General features: G+C 45.3%; 1 protein-coding gene across 1 annotated transcript in view; it reads right to left on the reverse strand.

The window, feature by feature from the left end:
* MSRA (methionine sulfoxide reductase A) overlaps window positions 1-2393 on the reverse strand; it is a 323230-nt gene extending 320837 nt beyond the window's left edge. The window contains exon 1 of the mRNA XM_086624224.1: window positions 2276-2393. Coding sequence (XP_086480350.1) covers window positions 2276-2393 — 118 coding nt within the window. The remainder of the gene's footprint in view (window positions 1-2275) is intronic.
* Window positions 2394-14807: the final 12414 nt, after the last annotated feature.

The following is a 14807-nucleotide window of genomic DNA, read 5'->3' on the forward strand; positions in this document are numbered from 1 at the left end:
CAGGTTACCCCAGAGGCTGATGCTGGGGCCAATATCATTCAATATCTTAAACAATAACATGAATGATGTGACAGAAAACATGCTCAGCAAATTTGAGGGCAATGCTAAGCAGAGAGTGAGATTCAGTCCAACGAGACCTTGAAAAATTTCAGGTCTATGCCAACGGAAACCTCATGAAGGTCAAAAAAGAGAAGTGCAGGTTCTCTACCAGTGCAAGATAATGTCAGCCCTGCTGGAAAGGACCTGCAATTATGCTGGATGCCATGTTAAATAAAAGCTAGCAACGTGCTCTCGTTGCAAATAAAGTAAACTGTGTACTGAGCTGCATTACAAGGAGCATGGACAGCAGAGCAAGCAAAAAAAAATACCACTCCTCTATGCCATACTGGTAAGAATTCACCTGGAATACCATGTTCAGCTTTGAGTCCTCAGTTCAAGAGAGACATTAATAAAATGGCAACAGTCTGCAAGGTCAGTCGTCAAGTTGGTTAGCAGCTTACAGCACAGAAACCTACAGAGCTGGCAGAAGCTGGGTGCATTTCAGCTGGTAAAAGGGTAAACTAAGGGCAAATTTTACAGAAACTCGATAAGGAGTGAAATGACAACTCAGCCAAAACCTTTTCAACAGGACCAGACAGCATTGGAAAGGGCAGCAGCCACTGACTGTGCTGTAAGAAGTTCACATTGGACATGAGAAAAAACTCTGTCTAGAAGACAGCACAGCACTGGCACAGGGGCTGGAGTGGAGTGCCCTCCAACACTCCTCTGATTCTGCAACCTAAGCACAATTTAATCAAAATAATTGTTACCGAGTAAATGTCAAACAATGTTAAAATTTAAATCACCATTCTTTTCTGAAAGTAGTTTACACTTTATTTTAACTTTCGCAATTCATTGGAGGTCCATGCTGTTATTAAGCACACAATATCATGTTCAGTCATGGAATAAACACATCCAAAAAATTTAATGTTTGGCCTTATGAGGACACTTTTTGTACAGCAGCACAAAATTATTCTATTTATGGAGTTATAGAGTGTAAAACGGGCCTGGCGTATATTCTGTCCAGGCTTTTATCAACAAGCAATGTGAAGGTGCCAATTTAATGAAGGCAATGTGCTCATCTTAGGATCCACCTCTAGAGTTCACGTCCCTAACGACATCAACCTCCTCTCTGCACTGCTCCTTTGAGTCCACCTTCTCCACATCAGACATAATACTCTTCCTGATACCTTTAATTTCACCACTACCTTCTTGCTACCTTCAGCATTTTACCAAATATCTACACAATGTAAGATTTTACTATGCTCTCAAACACTAGTTTCACCAGGCTTATGCCATCATCCATTTATTATTCTCCCACCAGCACTTATGTACCTTTTGTGCTTAAATATTTTTTTTCTTAAGTTCACAGACTTTGTTAGGGACTTCAGGTGCCTGGAACAAAGATACATATAAATAAACACCTTGTGCAATGGGAGAACAACATGTCACTGTAATTCCTCTCTAACTGTGATGACAAGTCACCTCGAAATGTTTTCAGTTCCTATGAGGGATGACAGATGGCAAAATCGCTTAATTCTAGGTTGCTACTTTGCTTACCTGACAGCACATGTTTACTGAAAACAAAAAGCACTCCAGAATCACTGAAAGAAATATTAAGAACTTAAACACACTTTGTGAACATTAAAGTTAGAACATTCACACCGTGCTTAGGTAATATTTTGAGGTATTATTATCTAACAAGAAAAGGGCGGGCTAGGGAAATCTCCTTAAAACCCTGAACAGGATTGTTTTGGCCCTCAGTAAAAATTAAACAGAAAACACACACGGCCAAGAGAAAAACAGGTATGTGCTTGTTGGCTGCTCCAGCAATCGATTAATCCATATTCTTACGACGCGAGTGTACAGGAAAAATCATCGTGCAGCTAAATCACGAAAGAAGCGCGCTCCCGAAGCACTCTCCGGGCTCTGGCCTGAGCTGCGCCCACCGCGCCGCTGCCTGACACCGACGGCCCGACCCGCCATGTCACACACACCGCGCCCCCCTGCCCCCCCCCGCCGCCCCTCAGCGCCTCAGGAGAACGCCCCGCCGCGCGTGCGCACAGCCCCGCGCGCAGGCGCCACAGCGCGTACCGCCCGCCCCAGCAGGAGAGCTGCGCGCGTGCGCGCCAGGGGCGCCGGACGGAGCGGCGCCGCCTCTCCCGCGGAGCGGCTCTCCGATTCCCCTCCCGCGCCGCCACCACCACCACCACCGGGACAGGCCGTCCCTACCTACCTGCCACCGGGATGCGCTGACTCCTGCCGGGGAGCGCCTCTTCTTTCTGCGGCAGCCGGGAGGTCGAGTCGCCCATCCTGAAGAGCGCGCGGAGGAAGCGGCGCGGCGCTGTCGGCATCGCCCCTGAGGGGAGGCGGGTGGTGGCGCGGGGCGGGGGAGGGCGGGGAGGGGTGAGCGCCCGGCGCGCGCTGCCCGTTGGGACGGGCGGCGGGAGCGTCGCGGAGGGGGGGGGGGGGGTGGCCTGTCCTGGGGGCTCTGCGGAGAACAACCCCGTGCCCTCCGCGCCGGTGCGCCCGAGCGGTGGGTGCTCTGGAGGCTGCAGCCGCCTCCCTGCGGGGGGCGGGGGGGGGGGCTGTTCAGCCGGTGAACCCCGGGAGCCGCGTGCTCCGGGGGGAGCACCCGCCTCCCCGAGCCCCGAAGCGGTGCGCCCGTGGGTCTGCGTGCGCTGAGGGGTGCAGCCGCCCCGTAGGTCCCACCGGCGTCCCTCGCTCGGGGTGTAGCCGTGGTTTGTGTGCGCCCGCCCGAAAGGAGCCCTTTCCGTGAGCAATGCCGGCTGAGCTTCGTCCCGGGCCTTGCTCCGAGCTGTAAACTCCGGCGGTTCGCTCCGTGCTCCGGAGTCCGCCCCGCAGTTGCACCCGGTGTGTTTTCGCGAGCTCTGCCTCGGGAGGGGTTTTTGTATGCGTGCCTCTCTTGGCAGGAAGGGTTATTCAGCAAAACACGGGTTCCTCATGCAGTAGTATGTTTTATGGTACAATATTTTTTTTTTTTCCCCAGATTTTTCTAGTTGTTGATATGTGCAGCACTCCGCCGCGTTATGTTCAGCCGATGTACTGTATCGTGCCAGTCTTGCAGAGTACTTCTTGTGTGAAGATGCTCTACGTAGCATACATCTCCAGAGATTGATGTCTGAACGTATGTTTGGAATAAAAATAAAGAAACAAAAAGTGAACAAAGTACTTGTGGAAAATATCCACCGTATCTTTGGGGGTAATAGAATGTATATTGAACATATGACACCACCAGGTTTCTAACATAGAAGACGTACAGAATGGTGGTTTTTGTTTTTCAAACAGTTGAAGCTTACTCTATGCATGTAGTCATGGTCAAAAGACAGAAGGAAAATGTGTACAAAACCGTGCAAAGGAGGTTTGTGAACTAGGCAGGGGTCTCGTGCTGAGAATTTCAGAGTATGGGACAAGACTATGCACAAGTAAGAAGAAGCAAGGGAGTTATACAAAAGACATGATGGTAATTCAATACAAAATTCATCTGGAGGATTTTGGAGAAGTTAGACTGTTGGCCGGATAGGAGAGAAGATGATAAAACAACAGACCTAATGCCTAGTCTGTGAGAGGAAGACAGATAATTCTCTCAAAAAATGGTCTATGACAAAGGAGGGCAGTTCCATTCAGCTGATAATCAAGCTGGGTTTTACACAGATAACAATGCTCTTGGGAGATAGAATTTAAATCATATTTATAAAGGACTTTGAATATTTGTGGCAATATTGAGAATTCCCAGATGCTCCTAAAAGAATCTAGAGAAGCAGGAAATTCATGTTTTAGGAGACAGGCTTTCTTTAAAAATTCAGATGGGAACCTGAGAGGCAAGTGGTCCCATCTCTGTTTTCAAGTTCACTGTTCCTGCGTTTGAAAGGTGAACAACATCCTCTTTGAGCACCAGTAGTCCCAAGATTGCAGTCTGTGTTTCAAGTTTTGTTAAATTTTGACGCAGTTAGAATCATTGAGATCAGGACTGGAGAGGACCTCAGGTGACCTCCAAAAGGTCTTGCAAGAACCTGAAGAAAATCCATTGAACAAAGAATGAGTGAATATAGAGATGCATATGATAAATGACTGATGTTTTGACAGTACAAGTTAGTAAGAATCAGAAATGCTTTGATAACAAAGTGTAAATCTAATTTAAAACATGTTCACCTAATGAGCTGTTCTCTCATTTATAGTCATGCTGACGTTTCCCAGCTTGCGCTTTGTAAGAAGCCACTAGAGATGATGACGTCCACTGGTTTTATACTCACTGGTAGTGAATAACTGGTCTCCCATTTTTTCTGTTTCAGCCTATATATCTACACTTGCTCCATTATCTGCCAAGAATGTGTTTCTAAAAAATGTACTGGTTAATGTCACGATGCATGACAATGCATTTTTCCCGAAAGAGTTAATGTATCTACCTGTGAGCCTAAATGCCCGGCCTGAATCTTTTACTGTGAGCATCCTCGCTGCCTCTTTGTGAACGATTACGTTTTCATTGCCATCTTCCTTGCGTGAAGTGAGGTCACTCAGAGGTGAAGGGCAGAAAAACAGACTAATGTTTGGCTGTTCAGCCTCGCAGATGAAGAGGCCGAGATCTTCCAGAGCCCTGATGTGCTCTGAAATGCCAGCGGCTGAAAAGCAAGTGTTGTCTCTGCTCAAATGATCCCAATGATCCTCTGTGCCATACATACTGTCCCTGTGTATTCGTATTGTGCGTATCTCTTAAATCATGGATGTCCTTGACGGTACATTTAATTCTTACAGCAAAAATTGCTTTGTCACCCATTGCATTCAGCTGCTTCATTTGTGAGGCTGATAACAGCAGAGCAGGGCACGAAGAGATTGGCGGTGGGACTCCCACAAAACAGTGGTTAAAGGAGTGGCAGACAGCGGGGCTGCTGATGCATTTCGATTACGGCTATTAGGGGCAGGAAACAGTCTTTCATTCTGTGTCCGTATGGCACTTCACACACTCTGTTCCTGCTTCGTAACTGGATCCGAAGTATTAAATAGTAATGAGCCATCATGCCACTTAACAAATAAAAACTGCTGGTTTTCCAAAGTGCTTAGTGCTGCTTGGCTCCATTGAAACAGAATACTTTTTAAATTAGATAAATCCCACTTACATTTGAGGAAGGCATGGACTATCCCCCTCTCTCATTCCACAGGCTGAGGTCTGGGTGGTAGAGTCTGGATATTACATTCTAACTTTTAAATGAAAAGTTTTTTTGATACAGATTTACCTGTGCAAGCAAGCAGCAAAACATGATTATGTTTTTATTTATAGTGGGCTTTGCTTCATGCTTAAACATAGACTTCACATGTAGCAACACATAGATTGAATTAAGAAGTATATCAGGAAAAAACCTAGATCAAGGGATTTATACAGTGCTTGCATTCCTGTGTAATAATCACAATATTCCCAGCACAGTAGTGTTGCAGCATACGCTAAAAATCTTCAGGAAAGCAGCATGAAGAAGGAAAAAGAGAAGCATGAGGAAGAGAGCAGGAAGAAAAGGACTGTGGCTTTACCTGTGTCCTTTCAGCGAGGGCTCTACACAAATTCCTAGTCTCCCAGTTGTAGGAACTTGCTCAAAACATACGCAATTTTTTCCGAGGACCTGACATTTACTATACGTAATCCTTTCTTTCAGAGTTAAATTTGCTAGTCTTTGTGGTTTAGGATAGATGTGTTTTTCCCATACAGAAAAATTTGTTATATCTTGAAACTAAGCCCTGTGTAACCATCTCGGTAATACACTGCCTACAAAGCCAGGTTTGTTCTGCAGTGTGCATCTTCTGGAAAAGCAATATCTTTTCTTTTTTTAATCTGAAAACATGTAGTGAAAGAAGATCCTCTACAGGTTTTAGTGGATTACTCACTACTTGATTACCGTTTAAAATATGCACCTTATTTTCAGGTTAGCGTCTACTCCCACCCATTAAATCTTAGCTTATCTTTCCTAAAATGAAGAGATTTCTTTTATCCAGTTTTTGTTACCCAGACTTTCTGCTGTAGACTGTGGTCTCATCCCTCAAGATAAGATAAACAGGACTCTGGGAGTTCATCACAGTGAAGTATGTTTTCTAATTCTCCAAGTATTGTCATGGCACTTCTTTCTACCCTCTCCAGGTTTTCAAATTATGTATTTCCTGATTTTTTTTTTATTGACTTTGATGAAGATGTGAATGATGAATACAGCATTCTGGTACTGGTCGCACCAAACCAAGTGCTGATGTAATGTGATTTCTTCATTCCCACTTGGGTTTGCTTTCATCAGTCCAAGGGCAGGATTAGACCTTCCAGCCTTAGAGGTACACTGCTGTGATTCTTGAGGGTTCTTCAAGAATTTATTACCAATGTATAGAAATATGTTGATGATTGTGGCAGATATATAAAAAAATGTGATCTATGCCTAGTCCCTGGCACCTTTTTAATTACTAGTATAGACTTGCACCAATCCCTTGGTTTTGTCATTACTGCTCCTGCAGTTTTTGGGTCAGCTGGTAGCAGTTGGAAATCACCATGTTCTTCTCCATAATTGATAAAAATGTCAAATAACATTGCTTAGGACTGATGCTGACATGACATCACTGTAAAACACCGACCTTACAATGATTGCCTCATTGCAATCACATTTTGTGACTGGTCGGGTAACGAGATGACTGAAAAAGCACGTATTTTCATCAGAACAAACCCTCTGCTTCCCCAGTTTTAGCAAAAAGATGTGAACTGGTTCTAAGGATTTTCGGTCAATGGAACTGGAGATTTTTAAGTGCCACAATTCTTTTTGGAAACAAGAGACCTGAATTCCTGTATCAACAGCTGTATCTGTTACCCCAGAAGAACAGCGGAGATGATAATACAGTAAAGCAATCTACAGGAGACAGTTTCTAGAGAGAGGCGGGAAGATTAATCAGTCAGTCATCCCCCTTCCATTTGGGATCTAGATGAGCATTTAGACACAGATTAAGCTACATAAATTATACTAAAAATGGAACTGACACAGAAGAGCCATCAGCACTGTACTTCAGAATAATGCGGTGATTTGGGATTTACAGAGGGATGTCAAAAACAATGGGCAATTTAGTAGAACAGAGGCTACTGCACGTGCCAGAGAGAAGGCGAAAATGCAGGATACAAGCAGCCTCTTCCCACAGGTTCTTCTTTATTTTTCCATTGCACTGTAGCTATTACGGGGGAAAAAAAGTGCAAATGCAACAGGCAAGCTATCTGCAAGTTTTCCTATTGACAGATAAAACCTTTGGTTTTCTCTTTCCTTCACTGGAGCTTCAAAGCGCATCTTTATAACCAGTCCTCGTGTTCTCGTAAGCCAAGGTGATGCAGACACCTGCATTTTGGTGTCTGCCTGTCTGTGAATCAGGTTTTCAGCTCTCACGGTAGGCACTGAAGAGCTGCTCAATGCGGGGCTTGGCTTTGCTGCCTGCACGTAAGCGTGTAGCACCATTCATGATGCCCTGTGCACATCACTGGCACTTCAGGTGCTCCTCCAGGTTGAGACCGGTCTCACAAACATCTTGTGTCACATCTGCAAGCCCCACACAGATGTCTCTGATGCTGTAAAACATTTCAAAGGGCTTTCAGCACCCGTATGGGAGCAGGTAAAAAAAGTCCTACCGTCAGCAGTGTGAGGAGAGAAATTTTGCTGAGAAATGATCGCTAGTTCAGGAGCTCATTCACTCAAGTTTCCACTGACTATCTGTCATGGTTTAGCCCAGTCGGCAACTAAATGCCAGGCAGCCACGGACTCACCTTCCCCCATCCCCGGGGAATGGGGAAGAGAATTAAAGTGGAAAAGGGAAGGAGACCCATAGGTTGAGATAAGAACAATTTAGTAATAATAATGTAAAATCAAAAGTAATAATGATAAAATATTATTGTATGAATATATATTGAAAAAAAATATATATACAAACAAGTAATGCACAGTATAATGGCTCACCACCTGGTGACCAGCACCCGACCCGTTCTGGCAAATGATCCTGAAACAGATTAAGTCCCAACACTGCAGTCCTGGATAAGTGAGAGGCCCAGAAAGAGAGAAAAAAAACTCTCAGAGTCTGAGGACGCCCTCAGAAAAAGAGTTCCCAACTTCCCAGTCAACCCTCATCTATATACGAGGCATGACGTTGCAAAATATGAAATACTTCATTGGCCAATTTGGCCTCTCAATCCTAAATCTAAGCTCAAATCCTAAGAGAAGTAGGGGTCCTTTGTCCCAGCCGTGCTCTCCCCCAGCCTGCTGTGCTCCTGCACACAGGAAAACCACAGAAAGCTGTAAAGTCCTTGGTGTCTCAGCACCAACTGTCAACATCAGAGCACTATGAACATTCTTCTCATAACAAATCCCAGATTAAATCCAAACCACAGAGCTCCTCTAGCTGCTAAAAAATAAAAAATGTCCCAGTCAAAACCAGAAAACTATCAAACAGAAAACTCTTGCCTGTCTTCAGAGTTCAAGTGCCCTGTGCGCATGTAGACACCTAAAACATCTCCAAATCTTGAGCCAAATCCTGCCCAGCCACAAGTCAAAGGCTGTAGCTGTCAAATGGCTTTGTGCGGGATTGCCTGTCACCGCTGAGTTTGTGTCCTGCAGAGATGCAAACACCTGCTAGAACTGAATTTACACTTTGCAGCCAGGTAGCTGGTAGCCCAAGAGTCAGCAGACATCTTCAATGGTGTGGCTTCTCACAGCTCCATAAATTTCCTGGACTTAAAAGAAGTTACCAGCAGCTGAGGCTCAGCCCTGGGGAGTTTTAAATCAAGATTCCCCGCTGTGGTACAAAATAGTCTATAGGTCAGATTCCAATTTATGAGAGGGCAAATTACTGGGTACGTTCAGTGGCTGGTACCGCACACATGGGGCTAGATCATCATTAGTGTCTTTCCCTGCCTAAAATTTGAAATTTTAACACAGATTTCGCTGCATGGAAGCCATCGTGACACAGCCCTTCTCTTGGTAAATCTGTCACGGTGGTAATAAATTTCTCAATAAATATTTTCTGTACAGTTCACTTTGGAATTTCTGTGTTTTTATTTCCCTGAACCCTCGTTTTGCAGGATGGGCTTTATGAAATAGAAATAAATCACAGCAGGTGAGGGCAGAGAAAAATAATTTTTAGTAGGACTGATATCACCTAACTTTAGCTGTTAGAAGTATGGCACCCCATCCAAACTGGGCCTCTAAATATTTTCCGTAGCAAACAAAGGATGAGTAGTAGCTTCAGAACATAATTCATCCCATCTTAAAATAAGACAGTGGAGCAGGCAGGATGGTCTGTTCTCCAGAAAGGTTTATTTCATTCAACTCACATTAAGTGCCCTGGTGAGTAGCTTAGAGTAGATGGCTTGATTTATTTTACTTTTTATAATTAAAATTAGGTAAAAATTGTTTATTTACCTAGGAAAAACTGCAGAATTTTAAAGCAAATTTCAACCCCATGAAAATTTTACTCATATTACACATTGATTAGCCATTCCAAAATTTTATTTAGCGCAATGTCTTTCATATTCCCCATCACAACTAGTATTTTACATTCCCCACTCCAGATTTTCCTTACTGATCTCATAATCCTCTAAGACCTTTTTTCTTCCTGACCCCAAATTCATATTTGCTAAAATATTTGTCTTTTTCAAGTTCTTCCGAGTCATTGGAAGTTTCAGGTACATTCACACAAATCCATTCAAGTGGCTAAACTATATTGTCGTGGGTTTAGGCCGATCCAGCAACTAAAACTCACACAGTCGCTCCTTCTCCAGTAAAGTGGAGAGGAGAAAAATATAATAAAGGGACTGAGGGTTGAGATAAGAACAGAGGGAGCACCCAACAACCACGGGCCCGGGCAAGACAGACTTGGCTTTCTCAAAGCAAAACAATTTATTAACAGTTGCTTAAAAGGACAAAGGGAAACAAAACTGGTTACTTGAGAGGATAGAAAGAAACAAAGCAAGATCTTAAAACCAACACCTTCCCCCCCCCCCCCTTTCCTTTTCCTCCCGGCTCTACCTCCTCCCCCCAGCAGCACAGGGGGCAGGGACTGGGGGAGTGCAGGTCAGTTCATTCCGTGCTGTTACTGCTGCCTCTTTCTTAAAGGAGGAGGAGTCCTTACACCCTTTTCCCCTGCTCCAGTGGATCCCCTACTCATAAGGAACAATCCACAAACTTCTCCAGTGTGAGTCCAGCCCACAGGATGCAATCCTTCCCCACGGATTGCTCCAGTGTGGGCTTTACCACAGTCTCAGATTCTTAGGGAGGCATGGGTCGTCACGCAGACTCCAGATGCCACTCTACCTTGTCGTGTGTCCCAACACGACCGTCCTCAGGCTCAGGCATCTCCTCCCCACGGGCTGCGAGTGGGTCTCTGCTCCACCGAGGCCGTCCTGGTTGCAGGGGGGCCACCTGCCATCTCATCACCAGCTGCAGGGGAAACTCAGCTCCGGCACACCTCCTCCCGCTCCATCCTCACTGACCTGGTGTCTATGCGGCTGTTTCTCTCAGATCTCAGTCCTCTCCGGGTGCACTCAGCCCAGTGGGCACCCCGGGTCCCCGAGTTCTCCAGCTGGCTCCGCCGCCGCCATCCTCCGTGGGCAGCGCCGGCCCGATGCAGGCAGCTGCCCGTCCTGGAGCCAGGGAGCGGGGGCAGTGCCCTCCTCCCTTCTCTGCTCGCTCCTGGGCAAAGCACCTTTTCCAGTTCCTTTGTCCCGACTTAAATAGGACAATTCACAGAGGCGCTGGTTGGCTCAACCCCAAGGGGGCTGAGAGTCCGATCTGGTGGCCAGAACCAAGTCTAACCCGGTTCCAAAACCAGGGAGGTCACAGGGAGCAAAACCCCTCTCCTGCCACCAGAACCCCCACCCCCCCCTACGTCAAACCATGTCATATATTAAGGACTTTTATTTATTTAAACTATTAACAGTGAAGAAATAAGCAAAAATAACATGTAAACTGTCCCTGTACTTCAGAGTAACATTTCACTAAGGCAACTGCACAGCACACTGCTTTGCTGGAGGTACTGATGTGATCTATCTTACAAATATAAATAAATGGTGTATAACTAGATTTCCTTTGTAATCTCTCATAATAAATTCTGCAGATAACCTAGAACATCTTCAAAATCTGTAAAAACATCACTTCTGTAAATAAAGCAAGGGTATTTTTTCCTAGCAGGCTGACTTGTAATAGATTAGATAGTGGAAAAAGTATTACATGTCACTTAACACGTATTTTTGGCAGCCTGTTTTGCTAATATGCATAGATATACACTTGGTCAAAATATTGTGGCTGTCTTTGTGATTCTGTTTTCATCTGACAGCAAAGCTGCACAATAAAAAAAGAAAAAAAAATAAAAGCTAATGGAATCAATTAGGTATTTTGATGGAAAATTATGCAACGTAAACATGCTCCGCCGGTGGTTTTAAATGCGTTGCACAGTGCCCGGTAGATCCTTGGGTCTCTCAGTTGGCGCTGGTTTGTATGCAGCAGCACTGGTGACTTTATAAAAACAAATGACAGAGTTGTTTACGCTGCCCTACTAAAGGAAATAATCATATTTAACAGCACTGGTTTCCCATACAGGGCTAGAAAAAAACAACTCTTGTGCTATATGCTGTAATAAGCTTTTTATTAATGTGCTCATGTGATGCTCAGCAGAGCCTGTTGTGCCGATACTGTAAAACTTAAAGGGAGCTTCATAAGCCTTAAGTGCTATCGTATATTACCATACAGCAACATTCCCCGTTATTAATAAAGTTTGTAAGAAATACACAGGCTAAAGATTAAAAATACATGTATGATACTACCCACAGTAATAAAAGCTGATGTTGTTTGGACTGCTTGTGTTATTTACTTGCCCTATATGAGATGTTTTAAGGAGTACGGTGAATATGATCGAATAGATGAGCCTTCTTTCCAGGCCCTGCTTCGCCCTGCCCAGCATCTTCCCAGGGATGCTGGTCCAGGGATGCAGGATGCTTCCCTGAGCCCTCTTGTGGGTTCCTTCCTCCACTGCAGCAGGCAGTTCCCACACACCAGGCAATTAAATATGCTCCGAAATGATGATCTTTATGAAACGTGAGCTGTTTCCTCATCACCGTGCATAAGGAAAGCATATGAAAATAAAATAAAACTGATATTTCAATAAAGGTGATGAGAAATGTTCGGGGCTTTGACCAGAGATATCTTATTTTTGCCCTGGCATCCAGCAATAACAGTGATTACTGAATTGCAACACAGAAAGCCCTTCTGGGAATAGATACGCAGCACGGCCTGTCATTGCTTGGCAAAATGCACTGAGGTGCTGATGTAAATGGAAAGGTTGTGTATTTGAGATAGTTTCATCAGAGAAATCATAATAAAATGGATTAAGAGACACCTGAAATGCTTCTCAGTTTTAAAGAAAAATATCTGGACATTTCCTGACAGCTTCTGGATTCTGGAGGGAAATTAAATGCCAGGTAATATTCTATTTGGAAGAAAATAAATTAACAGCATATGTAAAACATACCTGACTGCCTATTAAATTATCTTCTATATCATCCACAGGATATACTGACTTTTGATTCCGTTCTTTATTGGAATTATCACGCAATGCATTGCTATACAATACATAGAGGAAGGCACAGTTCTGAATCATCAAAGAGACTTAAGTATTGAAATTCCGTTCATATCTAAATAATTTAGTCCCAGGGAAATCACTGGGACTTCGTCACCTCTTCTGCCCCCCAGGAACTTAAATTCCAAATGAGTCAGAAAACCCCAAAGCCATAAGAAGCCCAGTGCAGGTGCTGGTTATTGAATATAACCAGCCAGGAAGTCAGCTTCATCTGGGGCTCAACTTAAATGCCTTTATGCCAATGGGCGCAGCATGGGGAATAAGCAAGAGGAGTTAGAAGTGTGTGTGCGCCTGTTGGGATATGATCTTATTGGCATCACAGAGACGTGGTGGGATGAATCCTATGACTGGAGTGTCAGAATAGAAGGGTATAGGCTCTTTAGGAAGGATAGGCAGGGGAGAAGAGGAGGAAGTGTTGTCCTCTATGTCAAGGACCAGCTAGAGTGCATGGAGCTGCACCTGGGGATGGATGAGGTCCCAGCTGAGAGCTTATGGGTTAGGATTAAAGGGAGGGCAGGGACAGGGGACATAGTAGTAGGGGTCTGCTACAGACCACGTGACCAGGAGGACTGAGTGGATGAGGCCCTCTACAGACAGATAGGAGCTGCCTCACATTCACGAGCTCTGGTCCTCATAGGGAACTTCAACCACCCTGATATCTGTTGGAAGGACAACACAGCAGGGCATAAGCAATCCAGGAGGTTCCTGGAATGCATGGATGATAACTTCCTTCTCCAAGTGGTAGAGGAACCAACGAGGAGAGGTGCTTTACCGGACCTTGTTCTCACCAACAAAGAAGGGCTCGTGGGGAACGTGACGCTCAAGAACAGCCTTGGCTGCAGCGATCACGAAATGGTAGAATTCAAGATTTTTAGGGAAGCAAGGTGGGTGCATAGCAGGCTCACTACCCTGGATTTCAGGAGAGCAGACTTTGGCCTCTTCAGGGATCTCCTCGCGAGAGTACAATGGAATGAGGCCCTGGAGGGAAGAGGGGCACAAGAAAGCTGGATAATATTCAAGGATCACCTCCTCCAAGCTCAGGAGCGGTGCATCCCAACAAAGATGAAGTCAGGTAGGAACACCAGGAGGCCTGCATGGATGAACAAGTTGCTCCTGGACCAACTAGGGCACAAAAAGAAAGCCTATAGGAGGTGGAAGCAAGGAAAGGTAGCCTGGGAAGAATACAGAGTGATTGTCCGAGCAACCAGAAATCAGGTTAGGAAAGCCAAAGCCCTGATAGAGTTAAATCTGGCCAGGGACATCAAGGGCAACAAGAAAAACTTCTATAGATATGTCTGTGATAAAAAGACATCTAGGGAAAATGTAGGCCCTCTCCGGAAGGGAACGGGGGACCTGGCCACCCAGGATATGGAGAAGGCTGAGGTTCTCAACGACTTCTTTGCCTCAGTCTTCACTGGCAAGAGCTCCAGCTGCACAGCCCAAGTCACAGAAGGCAAAGGCAGGGACTGGGAGAATGAAGAACCGCCCACTGTAGGAGAAGATCAGGTCCGAGACCATCTAAAGAACTAGAAGGTGGACAAGTCCATGAGACCTGATGAGGTACATCCTCGGGTCCTGAGGGAACTTGCAGATGAAGTTGCTAAGCCACTATCCATCATATTTCAGAAGTCGTGGCAATCTGGTGACGTTCCCACTGACTGGAAAAGGGGAAACATAGCCCCCATCTTTAAAAAGGGAAAAAAAGAAGACCCCAGGAACTACAGGCCAGTCAGTCTCATCTCTGTGCCCGGCAAGATCATGGAGCAGATCCTCCTGGCGACTATGCTAAGGCACATAGAAAATAAGGAGGTGATTGGTGACAGCCAACATGGCCAAGAATGGACCACTCGGTGGATAAGGATTTGACTGGATGGTCGCACTCAAAGAGTTGTGGTCAATGGTTCAATGTCCAAGTAGAGGCCAGTGACAAGTGGTGTTCCTCAGGGGTCAGTACTGGGGCCAGTGCTATTTAACATCTTTGTCAGTGGCATGGACAGTGGGATCGAGTGCACCCTCAGCAAGTTTGCAGATGACACCAAGTTGTGTGGTGTTGTGGACACGCTGGAGGGAAGGGATGCCATCCAGAGGGACCTCGACAGGCTGGAGAGGTGGGCCTGTGAGAACCT

The sequence above is a fragment of the Tauraco erythrolophus genome, chromosome 2, assembly GCF_009769465.1.
Source record: "Tauraco erythrolophus isolate bTauEry1 chromosome 2, bTauEry1.pri, whole genome shotgun sequence".
Classification (NCBI taxonomy): Eukaryota; Metazoa; Chordata; class Aves; order Musophagiformes; family Musophagidae; genus Tauraco; species Tauraco erythrolophus.